Genomic DNA, 16,388 nt, shown 5'->3' with positions numbered 1-16,388 from the left:
TAATGAGGCACATAGTATATGACACCAAATGAAAATCAAGTCAAGACAAATGGTTTTATTTCTTTATTAAACCAATATCTAACAAATCAAAGCAACAAAATTCACATATTTTAGGCACAGTTTCCTATTTAATGCTGTGCACCATTGTCCAAAGCAAAGAAAAAAACCAGGAAGAATTTTTTTTTTCATTCCAAAATGGCACATCCAGTTTGGAGAAATAAAGTACAAAAAGAAAGTAACGGACACATGTTGGTATAAATGGGTGTGAGTGTGAACATATTTTCGAATATTAGCGTTGTGTTTTGCCACAGAATGTGCACTTTCTGCATTTTGGAATGAATTCCATCATTTACTGTCAACACACAGAAATTAACACAATCCCAAATAATCAGTAGTCAAACAAATAAATTACAGAGAATACTGACAAACTGACAAAACCCTTCTTAAAGAATTCATGTCTATTACAATCAAAACAAGACAAATCATGACATCAAATGGTCGAAAGTAAAGAATCAAAAGATAGTTCAACTGCCAAATTGTGGACAAAACTGTTCTGTTGTGGAGGGAGATATGGTATGAAATTAGACTGAAACTCACCCAAATACTTCTTTCACTGTGAGATGAATATGTAAAAATTGTATTAAGATTTTGTCGTATTAAAAAGCTGCATTTTAAGATAACAAAAAAAGACTAACAATAATTTAATAACTGTATCATGACCCCAAATACATAACCCAGCATTATGTGGTGATAGCTGTGAGTAAATGCATTGCACAATGAAACCAATATGTTGTTATGTGCCCAGTATACAGTATATAACTGTAAAGCAAAACATGAGTGAATACAATTCTGCAACATAAAGCCTCATAGTTTCAGGAATTATTCCAGCCATGACATGAACACTGATATATTGTGTGTGGATGGATATAAGAATAAATGCACAATGTAAACATACAAGAATTATGACAACTGAGATATTTGGTATTGTTTTTTACCTCTTCTCTCCACAGCACTCACAAGAAACTTTTCATTCATCATAGCCAGTGACCAGAATACACTTTCCATTATTTCATGACTCTATATCTTTCTGAGACTCCATTGTTGTAACATGTGATGCATATAATGCAAAGAATTATTAAATGAAGGATGTTGCTGCTGTATATAAAAAAGATGATCTTGCTACCACACATTGTAAACCATTTAACTTGACCTACACTGTACCTTCGAGACTGCAGTAGTTTTACCATAAATATGGTAAAAGATACCATCAATGTGTCATTACTGTTGCCTTGGTCTATACACGTTTCTTACACTGGGTACAGTAAGTATCCAGAGAACGTGGAGTGGACATACTGACCAGCATAAAGTCCTGCAGCCTGGTCAGATGGCAGCTGTATGTGCACAGTGTCTCCTTGACGTAACGGGAGTACGGCACTCCCCGATGCCTGATCCAGCAAGCCCTTTTTGTATTCATCATATGTGTACATCACTGGCTCATTGTTCTTCATCAGTGCCACCCACACATTCCCCCCTTTGCAGTGGACGTGGTAAGCAAAGTAGTAGATCCCTGGGACGCTACAGGTGAAAATACCATTTTGGGGGTTGTAGTCCTGGTTGCCGTTGTGCAGGAGTTTGTCAAAGATGACAGGAGAGCCAACAGGAGGGAACGGATTTGTGAGCTTAGCTGTGAACGCAGGCATCTCCACAACGTTTCCACCGATGTCACCTCCATTCTTTGGCTTTTTGTAACCTTGTTTTTGGCCAGTGTATGGGCCGCTTACAGGAAGGATCTGTCCGAGATCAGGAGATGCAGCAGGTAGTCCTGGAGGACCAGGGGGTCCAGGTTGTCCTGGTTGTCCTGGAAGTCCAGCGGGGCCACTTGTCCCAGGGTTACCTTGAGGTCCAATTGGACCGGGAGGTCCTGGCTTTCCCTCACCAGGATAGCCAGGTTTACCAGGCAGACCTGTTTCACCTTTTTGCCCTGGCAGTCCAGGAGGTCCAAGTGGTCCCCCTGGTCCTATAATGCCTGGGATACCTTGTGGTCCCTGGTAGCCTTGGTCTCCAGGTTGTCCCACCTCTCCTCTTGGTCCAGGTAATCCTGCAGCACCAGGGGCACCAGGTAAACCCCTAAGACCTGGTTCTCCTTTAGGGCCAATGGGCCCTTGAAAACCTCTTGGTCCTGGTTGTCCACCACCACCTCCCAAACCTGGTTGTCCTGGAAGACCTGGAGGCCCCATGTCACCCTTCATTCCTGGATTTCCTTTTTGTCCCATGACACCATCCTCTCCCTTTTGCCCTGGGAAGCCAAGACTGCCTGGAGGCCCTATCGGACCTGGTGGGCCTGGAATACCACTGGGACCTGTGGAACCAATGACCCCTGGAGGACCTCCATGACCTTTATCACCTTTTAGGCCTGGAGGTCCAGGAAGACCAGCATGTCCCTTGTGACCCTTAGGTCCTGGAAACCCTGGCTTACCATAACCTGGCAAGCCTGGACCACCTGGTAAACCAGGAGGGCCTGTTTCCCCTTTTCCTCCAGGAGGCCCTGGTTGCCCTCTGAAACCATCTTTTCCTGGTTTTCCAATCCCTGGCAAACCTGGTGGTCCTGGTTGGCCTCTCTCACCCGGCGGCCCTGCCAGTCCTGGCTCTCCAGAAGGACCAGACTTCCCTGGTATCCCAGGTTGTCCAGGGAGACCATTCAGCCCAGGTTTACCAACCCCTTGTAAGCCCACATTTCCAGGTGGACCTGGGGGTCCACTAGGTCCTTTCAAACCTGGCAAACCAGGTTGACCAAGTCCTTTGTCTCCTTTGGGGCCCGGAGGACCAGGAAACCCAGGTGGACCTTTTTGGCCAGGCTCCCCTGGAGGACCCATATGGCCAGGCAACCCCTGACCTCCTAGTTTTGAAATCCCTGGGAGTCCAGGGGGACCTGGGAGCCCTGCAGGCCCAGGAAGTCCAGTTGGTCCTTCACCACCAGTAGGACCGAGGTCGCCTTTTGGTCCTGGTAATCCGGGTCCTCCAGGTTTTCCTGGCAATCCTGGCATGCCAGGTTTTCCGATTCCTGGGTAGCCTTGAGGACCAGGAGGTCCTGGCTTTCCTGGTAACCCTGGCAATCCTTGGCCTGGTAGGCCAGAGGGGCCCTGTGGTCCTGGTGGCCCTGTTGGTCCCGGGGGGCCCTGAATTCCTTGTGGTCCCTCTCTGAGACCTTCCCCACCAGGAACAGGGGGAGGCGGACCTTTGGCCCCTCTGGGGAATGTTTGTCCTGAAAATAAAAGGGAACATTTGGTAGATATAATATAATGTAGAATATTGATTAAATAAATCAACAGTGATCAATGAAATACAGCAAGCGTTGTGATGGATTATCAACAGTATTAAGAAGTTTACATGAATATTTAAGAATATGTAAAATATTTATCATGATTGTAATACTGGTTAATGATTTATTTATTAATTTATTTGAATTTGAAAATAGATTATGACAGCCCCATTAATGGTAGTAAATTATATCAGCCCTAAATTGATCTTGCAAAGAGTATTTCAGGTTGCATTTTGGCAGTCTCATGTCACCTCAGAGTGATTGGATTTGAAGATATCTTTGAGGCAAGTGTCTCCTTCACAGGAGTTTGTCAATTCTTCTTCAAGTCTTGTTCAAGGATTGGTATATATTGTCTATCTTAGCTGGTAGGTATTAAGTGACAACTAAATTACTGGTTTTCCACTAACTAGCTGACCTCACCTTTGCCTTCAGTCAGCAGCCTCTCTTTGCCCAGTGGCAAAGGCAGTTGAGGAAGCTCTTTTCCATACTGAGGCAGTAATGGCCCATCTTGGCCTTTGTAAGGCAGGTGTGGCATCTCGTTCCCCAAAAACTGCTGCTGGGGAAACCCATCATTGTACTGAGGCAATGGCTGGTGCTGCTGAGGTGGCTGTTTATGTCCATAGTATGCCCCACTGTGGACCAGGTGTAATAAAGACAGTTGGAACACTGTGATGAGTAGACAGAGAGAGTGGAGGGGGGCAGCCGCCATTTTCTGCATTGGAGAAGAAAATAAGTACAATATAACAGATTATGACATCATAACACATTTAGACAATTGTGCAGTCTGGTGGTTAGTTTAATGCCACTAGATTGTTTCATAACTGATAATTAACTGTATTCAAAGTGATATTTAGTTGTATTCTTGTCCACAAATTTGAAACGTTCTGTGTAATTTTAATTATTTGTTGGCAACTGCGTTCATTTCATAGCAACACCTTGATCCCTGGTTTTAAAGTGGTACTTTGGGAGACTTTAAAGGGAGACGTCAAAGCATCATAGGCCAAGATATCCTGACGTTAGAGGGACAGGTCACTCCAAAATCAGTATTTTCCCTCCCACCCGTAGTGCCATTTATCACTCTAGGGTGTTTTGGTGTGTGATGCAGAGTGTTGGAGATGTACGCCTTCTCTCCAGTATCATGGAACTTGATGGCACTCGGCTTGTGGCGATCAATGCGCCAAAAAACTACATTTGAAAAACTCAACAGCAATGTCTCTTTACAGAAATCATGACCTGGTTACTCAAGATAGTCCACAGACCTTGTTTTGAGCAGTTTTAATGAAGGGACTGTTTTCTTTCTACTGAATTGCACCCGCCAATGCAACACTGGACATAAGGACGCATGCATCTACTGCTAGCTCACCTAGCACCACTGAGCTAGCTAATGTTACAGCTCAGCCATGGAGGATGCCATTAATATTTAATGTCCAATAATGTAGATAGAGGCATGATTCACCCTGTGTGGTGGTACGGTTGGCATCAATTAAAGGCGGAAATGCCCTAAAAAATATCTTTAATATATATATATATGTATTGTAGTGTCCCTTAACAATGAGGCTATGAGGCATGAACTCATTTTGCTGGCTTTTTATTCCTTCACTTTAAAGGGCCAGTGTGTAAAATGGGTTGAAAACAGTGACATCAGTGGTCAAATTCTAGATTGCAGGGCTCACTCGCTCACCCCTCCCGTCGGGTAAATGACGGTGGCCTCGTAGGGACAAAAAGCCTTGCGCACAAGTTTTTCAGGAGTAGGTCTATCTAGTGAGGAGGTGAATATTTATTTAGATATCTAAACCATGTTACGATATTGTAATGAATCCCTCACAAGCAGGAGACCAGAGGAGCGTTCGGGAAAAAGGCCAGTTTACTTGAGCACTCCAAAAACTCCAGTAACACTCCAGGGTGTAAAAGACTCCGTCCCAAACTCTGACTCTTCTAGCGTAACAGACACACTTCATACACACATACTCGTTTACCATACCGAGTGGGGACCCCCCCTCCCCTCTCTGCTCCGCCAATCTCCAGCCCGTACACTGACTGACAGCGTAGCCTGTAAACAGAGCTCAGCTGTTTATTTAGACTAGCAATATCTCCGGACTATAGTAGCTGCAATGGACGACTCTGAACGCGATTTTGAAGAGTTTCTTGTAGCGGACACAGACCCAGAGCCATACCTGTTTGAGCCGGAGCATACATATGAGGAACTCCATGTGTTTGATGCTGAGCGGGCGAGAAGAGAGGCTGAATGCACTGAATGGGATTCGGTGCTACCATCGCTGGGGAGATATATCATCAGGAGGAAAAGCGCCACAGAGAGTGCATCACAAGGAGTGAAGTTGCATCTTCTTTTCCTCGCAGATGACGGATCGGGTTCATTCTCTCCTGTTGCGTGGTAGTGTGGTCCATTCCCAGACTTTATAACTAAAAAAACTTTTCACTACTCTCTATCGACGAACTACTAACACACTCTGCTGTTTCCTTCTCCTTCTTCCTTCCTTCCGCTGTCTTCGTTGGTTTATTTATACACACGAAACGTGTTCTGTGGCTGGCTGGATTGTCCGCTCGGTCTGTCGTATATGCATGGCGGCGCAAGATGGCGACCTCTCTAAAGCAAGGCCCTTGCTATATATATACATATACACATATATATATATATATATATATATATATATATATATATATATATATAAAAGCATAATTATAAGGCTATGAAAACCAAACGAATTTTATTTTATAGCGATTATACACTTGTATAAACATATTAATGGGTAGAATATTAAGATTCAGATTCAGATTGACAATAAACCATGCCAAATATTACACACTGGCCCTTTAACACAGGCTACTGTGGGCCACGGCCAGTGGCAAAACAACAAACCTGTCTGCTTTAGCAGCAACTTCAACAGCTCCTGCTCCTTGGCTACACACACACACAAAACTAGAGGAATAACAGCCCCATCCTCAAACGTCTGCCAATTATGGGTGGTTAACTCACACAAATCACTGTTAGTATTGACTGACAGGCTTCACAGCATCTCAACACACGTTAACTGCCGTTACAGAAAATTCAGTGCAGCCATAACAGACCTTTTACTGTAGGTGAACATAACACAGTTTTAACAGTATCCTAGATCCTACACTTCCCATAATGCACCAGGATAGTATCTTTCAAACTTCAGACCTTCAGTTTGTAATGAAATCTTTCTGATTTCCATTTAAATGGTTGCTGATGTTCCTTCTCTCACCACTTGAGGTCGCTGAAGTTAATCATTCACACTCCAGTAAGGCAGAAATAAGAGCTAGGTAAGAAATCCTGTAGTCTGTAGTATGCTGCTATAACCACTAGGACATTCACTGTACACACCATTTAACCTAAAAGCAGCCATCATGTTAGTCTACGACCAGCAGGCTGTGCTCTTCGATCTTACAGCTGACTGAAAGTATGAAACCCACTGTGGTCAAACCAAAAAAGAAACAAGACCCCTCCACTGCCTCTTGTCCGTCCTTCCCCTTGTTTACACATCTATTCAAACATACTATGTAAAAGCCTCAGAGTCTCATATCCTTGAGGTGAATTACACGAAGCACATGCTGCTAAAACATATATCGTAATTAAGAGGCCCCGCAGGGGACGTGGTCACTTTTGAACATAATCCTCAATCCTTTAAACATGTCTGTGCTAAAGAGATTGGCTAAGTGTTGCCAAGAGCACAGTGTGAAAACAAACAGTGATGGGTGAATGTATGTTTTCCTCCGCCATGGTATTTGTATGCCCTGAAACAGTACCAAAGAGATCAAAGTTTTTGGAAACAAGACTTGCTCACATTTTTCTGGGCAATTACTAAAAAAGCAAGTAAAGTAGTGTCAGACCCAATGTGTCTACTGTACAGTATTTTTAGCACACTATTCCTAATCTGTGTAGTTCATCTGCACAATTAGTGTGTTAAAGACAAGGGTGTAGGTTTCATTTAAACACTGGGAGGGACACATGAAACGGGGGGTTTGGGGTCCTCAGCAAGAAAAATGTTGAGTATTAAACACTTAATTTCCCGCATTCTGGTGAATTTACATGAACTGCATTTTGTACCAAATAGCAGAAATCAACAGAACTGTACTTTCTTTTATGTTTTTTATGGTCACTTTACAGCCACAGGTTCCACCATGCAAAACAACAAATTCTCTTACTCTCAGATTTCTCCTCCTCTCAAACTCAAGGTCGTCGCTCCCTCTGGCCTGCGCCTCCTTCGTCTGCTCCTCTACTTCCCCTCACTTCAGGTCACTTTTTAGGTCGCTTTTCCAAGGCATGAGTGGGACGGCGGCCATGCACGGGATCCAGCCTGGTGTTAGCTGCAGCCCTGCTGGGCCCTGTGAAAATATGAATGTCAGCTTCGATGAATGTCCGGTGGTGACCTTTCGCAGAGGCCTGGGGTTTGTAACACTGAGCTGCCATCTCCACCTGGTAGACATATTTTGGCCTTGATACAGTTATGCTGAGACACACCTCTTTCCCTGAGGAATGTAGGGAAGGAGGTATTAAAAATAATAATAATAGAACTGTAAAGTTATAAAACTGTACTTTTGCAGCCTGTATAGGGAGGAAACATCCTCAGCTTTTATACTTGGTTTTGTAAGAGAACTGAAAAGTCTAAGGCAAAAATGTTCAACTTGTCTGGTGTTTTTAAAATGATAACAAAATAAAAGTGTGAATGAGAATGTGAAAATACAGATACACAGAAAGGAGCAGAATTTACAAGGGAACATATCAAACATAAGGGAGTTTTTTTTTGTCACAACACTGCAAATGTACTATCTTTACACAGTAAATTCACAATAAAGAAAACCTCACATGAAGGACCTAATGATTATTTTAAGACCACAGTTAGTTATTTCCATCACACCCATCCCAGTGAACTCAGAGGACTCTATAAGTAAAAGATACTGTAAACAATGTATAGATCCAGCACCATGGACAGAGCCTGCAGGCAGTCCACCTGTGAGACTGTAAAGTCTGTACACTCTGTAACTAACCTCTGATCTGTTTCACTGTTCATCAATTCAATATCCACAGCAGCAGAATAGTATTTATATTATATCATACACTCTATCATATTATATTTTACATTTTAAAGCCAAACAGTAATAGGCCCATATTTTCCCTCAGCCTGTTTCACTACAATCCAAAATAAAAAGATTTATTATAAAACAAAAGCAGAAATCAATAAACAATTATCATCATCTAATCAATTAGATTTAAAGAATTAACCAGTAAAACGCTGGCACTGCACATTTCTGCAAACCATGCACATTTGAACCTTTCACATGTAATGACTACAATGAAACTTTAGGTTACAAATTTAACATTTTTACTGTGATAACACTGTGGTTAACATGCACATGTAGTACACTGTTACTAAAACACCCGCTTTTGTTGCTACAAACACAACTGAACATGTCCCAGACTGTTGTTAAATTACACCTGCTTTTGATGCTAGAAACACAACTGAACATGCCCTCAACTGTTGTTCAAAAATATAGACTTTTAATGCTACAAACACAGCTGGACATGTCCCAAACTGTTACTAAAAAACACCTGCTTTTGTTGCTTCACACACAACTTGACATGTTCCAAACCTTTCTTCAAAAAATGCCTGCTTTTGTTGCTACAAACACAGCTGGAAATGTCTCAAACTGTTGTTAAATTACACCTGCTTTTGATGCAAGAAACACAACTGAACATATCCCAAACTGTTGATTAAAGAATGCCTGCTTTTGTTGCTACAAACACAGCTGTCTCAAACTGTTGTTCAAAAACATAGACTTTTAATGCTACAAACACAACTTGACATGTCCCAAACTGTTGTTTAAAAATACCAGCTTTTGTTGGTCTTGAACAGTGGTTTGCTGCTTGGCAGCTGTTTGGCAGCTATCTCACCCTGATGACAAACTCAGCTCATATACGTGTACTGTGAACTATGTCATACATATGAAATGTACAAATATAACATATCCGTGGTTTGCAGAAACATACAGTGCCAAAATTTTATACTGGCGACTGGGCTGCCAGCTCAACCTTGGAGCTGTCACTGTCACTGTAAGAAGGCCAAGATATATGGGGGGCCTTAGAGAAAGGGACTAACTGTGTGCTTTTAAATTCCTAATGAATGTTTTGTAGAGAAACTGGGCAATAAAAAGTTACAGGCAGACATTTTAAAAGCTTAAATTGAAAACAGCTTGTCAACTGACTAAAACTTGGTCGTTTAAGTGTTTCAGTGCCACATACAGCTATTACAACCAGACTAAACAGCTTTTTTGTATGTTTTCCCAAACCCCAGCACCAGAGCAAATCATTTGTTAAACATCTTTTTCAGATATAAAACCAGCAAGGGATCGATCTGCATGTATTGATCTTTTAAACTGAACATGATTTCACACATGGGGATGTTAAACTGATCATCGCTGTGGTCAAAACTCCTTACACTCCTACAATGAAACCTATTCTCTGCAGACTAAAAAGGGAACATATGCTTGGCGAGGAAACGAGACGACCTCTGTAAAAACAAGAAGTCAGCAAAACAAGGAGGACAGACGGGCGCTTTGAAACACATGTTTCCTCCAACCTCCAAGGATACGTCAAGTCTTCATGGCTCACAGAGATGAGGTAGACAAAAACACATCCTATTCCATTTACTGGACGAGATGCATGAGTAGCAGAGCTCGTTTGGGAAGTTGGATGCAGCTTCAGAGCTTCATCAGACCTAATGTCTCAAAGACTCAAAGGTAAGGGTTAAGGACATTATTAACCACTGGGTCTTTGCTGGAATCAGGTCTATTTTTCTTTACCAGATTTTTGCTGCTTTTTGAGACAGTGTTTCAACTTTTTGTTCAATATCTAACAGTCTGTATCGTTTTATTCATGGATAGATTGCTAAACGGGCCAACCTGGCAGAGGCCCAGGGGTCCAGAGTGGCAGAGTCCCCAGGCCTTCACCTGCAAAATGTCACTTGAAGACACATGCACCAACCGGACCACAAAGACACATAAAATGAGATGCAAAACAGCTGTAAAGAGACACAAAGAGACTCACACAGACTTAGAAAAAGGGATAAATCAACCACAAAGAGACTCCAAAATGACTACAAAAAGACACAAAACAACTACGAACAGACAAAAAATGATGAGAAATATACACAAAACTACAGAGAGATGTGTATATGTTTTTGTGTTGCCTAAACCAAGTAATAAAAGGGTTTCTTTAAAGAAAAATATATCTAAAAATGGTAGGTACAATAAGTTTCAGCATACACCTTTTATTAATTCTATATTGTTAATATCCTTTTTTCCCTTTTAATTTGTTTTGTCTCTTTAATTTAATACCTTATTGCTATTTATTCCTCTTAATGTGTATTCTCTAAGGGAAAACTGTGAATCAGGACCAAAATAAATTACTGCAACAACTACTACTGTGCCCATATGCTATGACAAATTCTACCTGTGCCCAATTATATTAAGTTTACAAAGTGATCCCACAACTGTGAGTCCAGAATTAGGAGTTTCTTCATACTGAATCTTGTGAAACTGAGTCAAAACCATTATACATAGAGAATAGAGAATAATAAAATGCTACCAGCACCACAAACTGGCGAAACATTAATCATTTAAAAATATGTTGTGTACCTTGCTGCCAATAAGGAATGTCTGCCTGCCTGTGGTATTGAATACACAAACATGGTGTTTGTTTTTAAATAGCAGTGGTTAAAACGACTCCACTTTAATATTTCCATTGTTATGCCTAAGTTCCTCTCACAAGTGATGGCAAATGTGCTGTTATTACAGCTGCAGCTGGAAACCACTCCTGTGTCTGTGTTTATTAAAGCTGTAGTTGGTAACTTATAAAAATAACTCTGTCATTTTTGCTGGAACTGTCACTAAATCCTGACATGAGAGGGATAATTTATGAAAAAAAATCATCTTCCTCTGCCCCCTCACAATAGAGTACCCCAAGGATGAAGTTTATCTGTAAGCTGACACTGAAGTTACCATTTAGATGATGTGGCCGTGTCGCTGGGGGCATTGTCCTTGTTATGTACCTACCTGTTTGTATTATTTATTCATTTTAATGTTTGTCTTATGGTCCCTTATGTCTTAAATGTGAACTCTTGCAATTGTTTTCCAATGAGGTATATTACTGCAAATGGCAAATAAACTATTGCACTGGGTCCCTCCTTATAAAGCCTATGGGAATTTTCCATTGGATTTTGAATTATTGTCAAAAATAAGCTCTGTGGTAAACAAATGTTTATGATACTTACACATTTTGCTCAGCAACATAACCTTCACAAATGAACACTACTTCCATGATTATTGAAGCCTAAATGCAATCGCCAGAAGTAAAAAGCTAATTTTAGGCTATAAACTAACTACTCTACGGTTGCCTGACCTAACATCACCACCATAATAAGACCGTAAAGTAGGGACGCACACTAATATTGGCATGTGATTGATGTCAGCAGATACTGGCTTTAAAATGAAATATTAAAATCGACCTACATACTTTTTATTATTTGCACAACAAATGAATATTACATACATTAAAAAGTATTCTGTTTCATGTCTCCATCTACTGGAGGGCCATAACAATAAGAGTATGCATGCATAATATGATGTTAATTACATGACAGAAGACCAGAAGTGCTAAAATGCTAACTCATGTCTGGGTTTTAGGTCTCATTCCTGGCGTATTCTGTGGCAGTGATTTTCAAACTTTTAATGCCCCAGGCACATCAAAGGACAAGCCAAAATCTCAAGGCACACCTATATTTATTATCTGTGCACAATATCTTCTGTAACTTGTGTTATCACTCTTATCATGACATCAGACAAATAGGAAAAAAATAAGACAGGTAGGTTTTGTGATACTGTCTACTGACAGTTTTTTTTTTTCTTTTGTTTTGGGGTAGGTCGTCTTCACTGGGGCTTTGTTGCAATCTCCTCCGTACAATAAAGCGATCCATTGTCCCACTCACAACTTTCACCTTTTAATTGTTATCATCCTGCACACTGGCTGCCAATCAGAGCTTTTGATGGGTCACACACTTACAATTCCCATGCGCTAACGCTTTTTGAATTAAATTTAATTAAATTACATTTTTTAACTAGAGTTTGTCTCTTTTTTAGGTAACGGGTGCACACAACATACTGATACAGTCAATTAAAAATTCATTCATAACTTTTTGTTCAAGCCCAGCTGAATACTGCAATAATAATGTGTGGTTATCACAAAATCCCACGGCACATCTTGATTGGCATCATGGTACACCACCAGTTGAGAACCATTGTTTCTAATGGCATTTGCAAGAATTTACCACAACTGAAGGAAAACACCCAATCAAAGCCAAGGAGTCTCTAACACAGCTGTCAATCATGTCAATCACTGCTCTGAACTGTGGTCAGTGTGTCAAACTAAGCAGTGTTGATCAAATATCAATCAAAATTCTGTTGCTACAATGCTTATTTCTCACCTAAAATGCTGTCAGAAACATATTTTAGTGTACTGTTTAGCTGTAAAATGAGAAAGGTTGCTCCAGCCAGTGGGTGGTGCTGTTTTCAGCATGGCAGCCAGGTCACAAACTTTCTCATTTTACAGCTAAACAGTACACTAAAATATGTTCCTGAAAACATTTAGATTTAGAAATGCAATGCAATAACAGAATCTTGATTTATATTTGATCAGCACTACCTAGTTTGACAGTTTGATCAAAGTTCAGGAGCAGGGATTGACATGACTGACAGCGTGGTAAATTCTAGCAAATGCTATTAGAAACACTATAAGAAAGCATGTACTATTGTCAGGATTTAGTGACAGATTTAGCACATTAAAAAAATATATGTATATATTGTTATGAAAGTTACTAACTACTGCTTTAATGTCTTTTCCCATATGCCCAATCAACACACTTTCACTTCGTGACATATCAACGTTTGGTCATGGATTTTCCACGGCAAGATACGACATGCAAGGTACCCTGGGTGCATTTGTTGATGTTCTGGGGTGCCATGTCAAGTTCAGCCTGTTACGTGCATTGTCTGTTTTCAAAATATACTTCAGTTTTCACAAGAAATGTACAGTTTGCATACAGCCTCTTTCAAAATATACCCAACATTGCAAATGAATGTTTTTTCTCCTTTCGACAATAGATGCACGCGGTTGCGTTTTGCCAACACACACACACACACACACACACACACACATGATTAGGTTCAGGAAAAAAGAACAAGGTTTGGCTTCACAATCTCACAGGAAGCGAATACAGACATCCTGGGTAAAAGTCAGTGGTTGTTGGACCCATACACCGACCCACCGGGAGACCAGGTTGGCCAAGTCCCTTGTATAACATTGATTCCAGCTTGGCACTGCCCACCCCACCTCCTTGTTGAGTATCTGAGCCTTATTGGAGCAGCACCCAGTCCAGCTCTCTACTTTAGGAGATGCAATTCAGGTGAGCAGTTACATATACAGTACAGGCCAAAAGTTTGGACACACCCTCTCATTCAATGCGTTTTCTTTATTTTCATGACTATTTACATTGTAGATTCTCACTGAAGGCATCAAAACTATGAATGAACACATGTGGAGTTATGTACTTAACAAAAAAAGGTGAAATAACTGAAAACATGTTTTATATTCTAGTTTCTTCAAAATAGCCACCCTTTGCTCTGATTACTGCTTTGCACACTCTTGGCATTCTCTCCATGAGCTTCAAGAGGTAGTCACCTGAAATGGTTTTCCAACAGTCTTGAAGGAGTTCCCAGAGGTGTTTAGCACTTGTTGGCCCCTTTGCCTTCACTCTGCGGTCAAGCTCACCCCAAACCATCTCGATTGGGTTCAGGTCCGGTGACTGTGGAGGCCAGGTCATCTGCCGCAGCACTCCATCACTCTCCTTCTTGGTCAAATAGCCCTTACACAGCCTGGAGGTGTGTTTGGGGTCATTGTCCTGTTGAAAAATAAATGATCGTCCATCTAAATGCAAACCGGATGGGATGGCATGTCGCTGCAGGATGCTGTGGTAGCCATGCTGGTTCAGTGTGCCTTCAATTTTGAATAAATCCCCAACAGTGTCACCAGCAAAACACCCCCACACCATCACACCTCCTCCTCCATGCTTCACAGTGGGAACCAGGCATGTGGAATCCATCCGTTCACCTTTTCTGCGTCTCACAAAGACACGGTTGGAACCAAAGATCTCAAATTTGGACTCATCAGACCAAAGCACAGATTTCCACTGGTCTAATGTCCATTCCTTGTGTTTCTTGGCCCAAACAAATCTCTTCTGCTTGTTGCCTCTCCTTAGCAGTGGTTTCCTAGCAGCTATTTGACCATGAAGGCCTGATTTGCGCAGTCTCCTCTTGACAGTTGTTCTAGAGATGGGTCTGCTGCTAGAACTCTGTGTGGCATTCATCTGGTCTCTGATCTGAGCTGCTGTTAACTTGCGATTTCTGAGGCTGGTGACTCGGATGAACTTATCCTCAGAAGCAGAGGTGACTCTTGGTCTTCCTTTCCTGGCTCGGTCCTCATGTGTGCCAGTTTCGTTGTAGCGCTTGATGGTTTTTGCGACTCCACTTGGGGACACATTTAAAGTCTTTGCAATTTTCTGGACTGACTGACCTTCATTTCTTAAAGTAATGATGGCCACTCGTTTTTCTTTAGTTAGCTGATTGGTTCTTGCCATAATATGAATTTTAACAGTTGTCCAATAGGGCTGTCGGCTGTGTATTAACCTGACTTCTGCACAACACAACTGATGGTCCCAACCCCATTGATAAAGCAAGAAATTCCACTAATTAACCCTGATAAGGCACACCTGTGAAGTGGAAACCATTTCAGGTGACTACCTCTTGAAGCTCATGGAGAGAATGCCAAGAGTGTGCAAAGCAGTAATCAGAGCAAAGGGTGGCTATTTTGAAGAAACTAGAATATAAAACATGTTTTCAGTTATTTCACCTTTTTTTGTTAAGTACATAACTCCACATGTGTTCATTCATAGTTTTGATGCCTTCAGTGAGAATCTACAATGTAAATAGTCATGAAAATAAAGAAAACGCATTGAATGAGAAGGTGTGTCCAAACTTTTGGCCTGTACTGTATTTTACCAGCCTATCAGTAGTGATGGCTGGGGTTTCCATCGCCACCGTGTAGCTCTCTGTTGTGTGTCGCCAGAACCAAAAGGACCATGGGTGTTGGCTGTCATAAAATGCATTGCTCTTCACTGAGTTCTAACTTTGCATATTTGCACATTCTCTATTACTTTGTACTGTTTCCCTGCTTTGTCTTATTGTTGCAACATGTGACTGACAGAACGATATTTCATCCTACTGTGTGTGTGTATTTGGATGGTTCGACAATAAATATCTCCTCGACTCGACATCCTAAATCATCATCAATCATTCATCCTGTGCATGAACTCTGATGAAAACTCCTCAGACACCTCCTCATCAGAGTTCATTCATCCTGTACATGAACTCTGATGAAAACTCCTCAGACACCTCCTCCTCCTCCTCGCTTGATGACAATCCCATGCAACAAAGATTGCCTGCCTCAGGATGGATGCTGCTGGTTCCTCTGAACATCTTTGCCAACACTTACAACCACAGCCGGCCCCGCTTGGTGATGAGCCACAAGTCTTTTATCACCTCCAGATTGGCTTTGAAAATAATCAAATTTCCATTTCTCCTCTGTGTTCCTCTCCTGACTGATTCCAGATGGGGGACTCTACCGCTTGATAAACAAACGATGAGGAACAGAGGCATGTCATTGCTTACAGATACGGGTGCCAGTCTTAATTGCTAGTGGTCAGGCCTGGCTTTTGTGTTTTAAACTGATTGCAGAGGGTCTTTCTTTTCCAATGAGGGTGGGCGGCTTAAAACAAACTGTCATCGTACCTAAGTGAAGACAAAATAATGCAAAATACATGCAACTATTCAGCCAGTGCAGCGTGAAAACGTTTATACACACACACAAACACAAAGGAATGCAATGATCAGCTGACAGAAGTAGCATCAGCGCCAAGACAAC

The 16,388-nt window shown here is 41.5% G+C and overlaps 1 protein-coding gene across 1 annotated transcript in view; it reads right to left on the bottom strand.

Annotated features, from left to right (window-relative positions):
* Positions 1-63: 63 nt before the first annotated feature.
* Positions 64-16,388, bottom strand: part of LOC125884974 (collagen alpha-1(VIII) chain-like) — a 30,273-nt gene continuing 13,948 nt past the window's right edge. The window contains exons 2-4 of the mRNA XM_049570313.1: positions 7,505-7,684; positions 3,740-4,031; positions 64-3,262 (exon numbers count right to left, since the gene is read on the bottom strand). Of these exons, the coding sequence (XP_049426270.1) occupies positions 1,308-3,262; positions 3,740-4,028 (2,244 nt within the window). The 5' untranslated portion in view covers positions 4,029-4,031; positions 7,505-7,684 and the 3' untranslated portion in view covers positions 64-1,307. The remainder of the gene's footprint in view (positions 3,263-3,739; positions 4,032-7,504; positions 7,685-16,388) is intronic.

This window comes from Epinephelus fuscoguttatus, linkage group LG24, assembly GCF_011397635.1.
Source record: "Epinephelus fuscoguttatus linkage group LG24, E.fuscoguttatus.final_Chr_v1".
NCBI lineage: Eukaryota > Metazoa > Chordata > Actinopteri > Perciformes > Serranidae > Epinephelus > Epinephelus fuscoguttatus.
The sequence above is the reverse complement of the archived record's forward strand: the minus strand, read 5'-3'. Positions and strand labels throughout refer to the sequence as shown.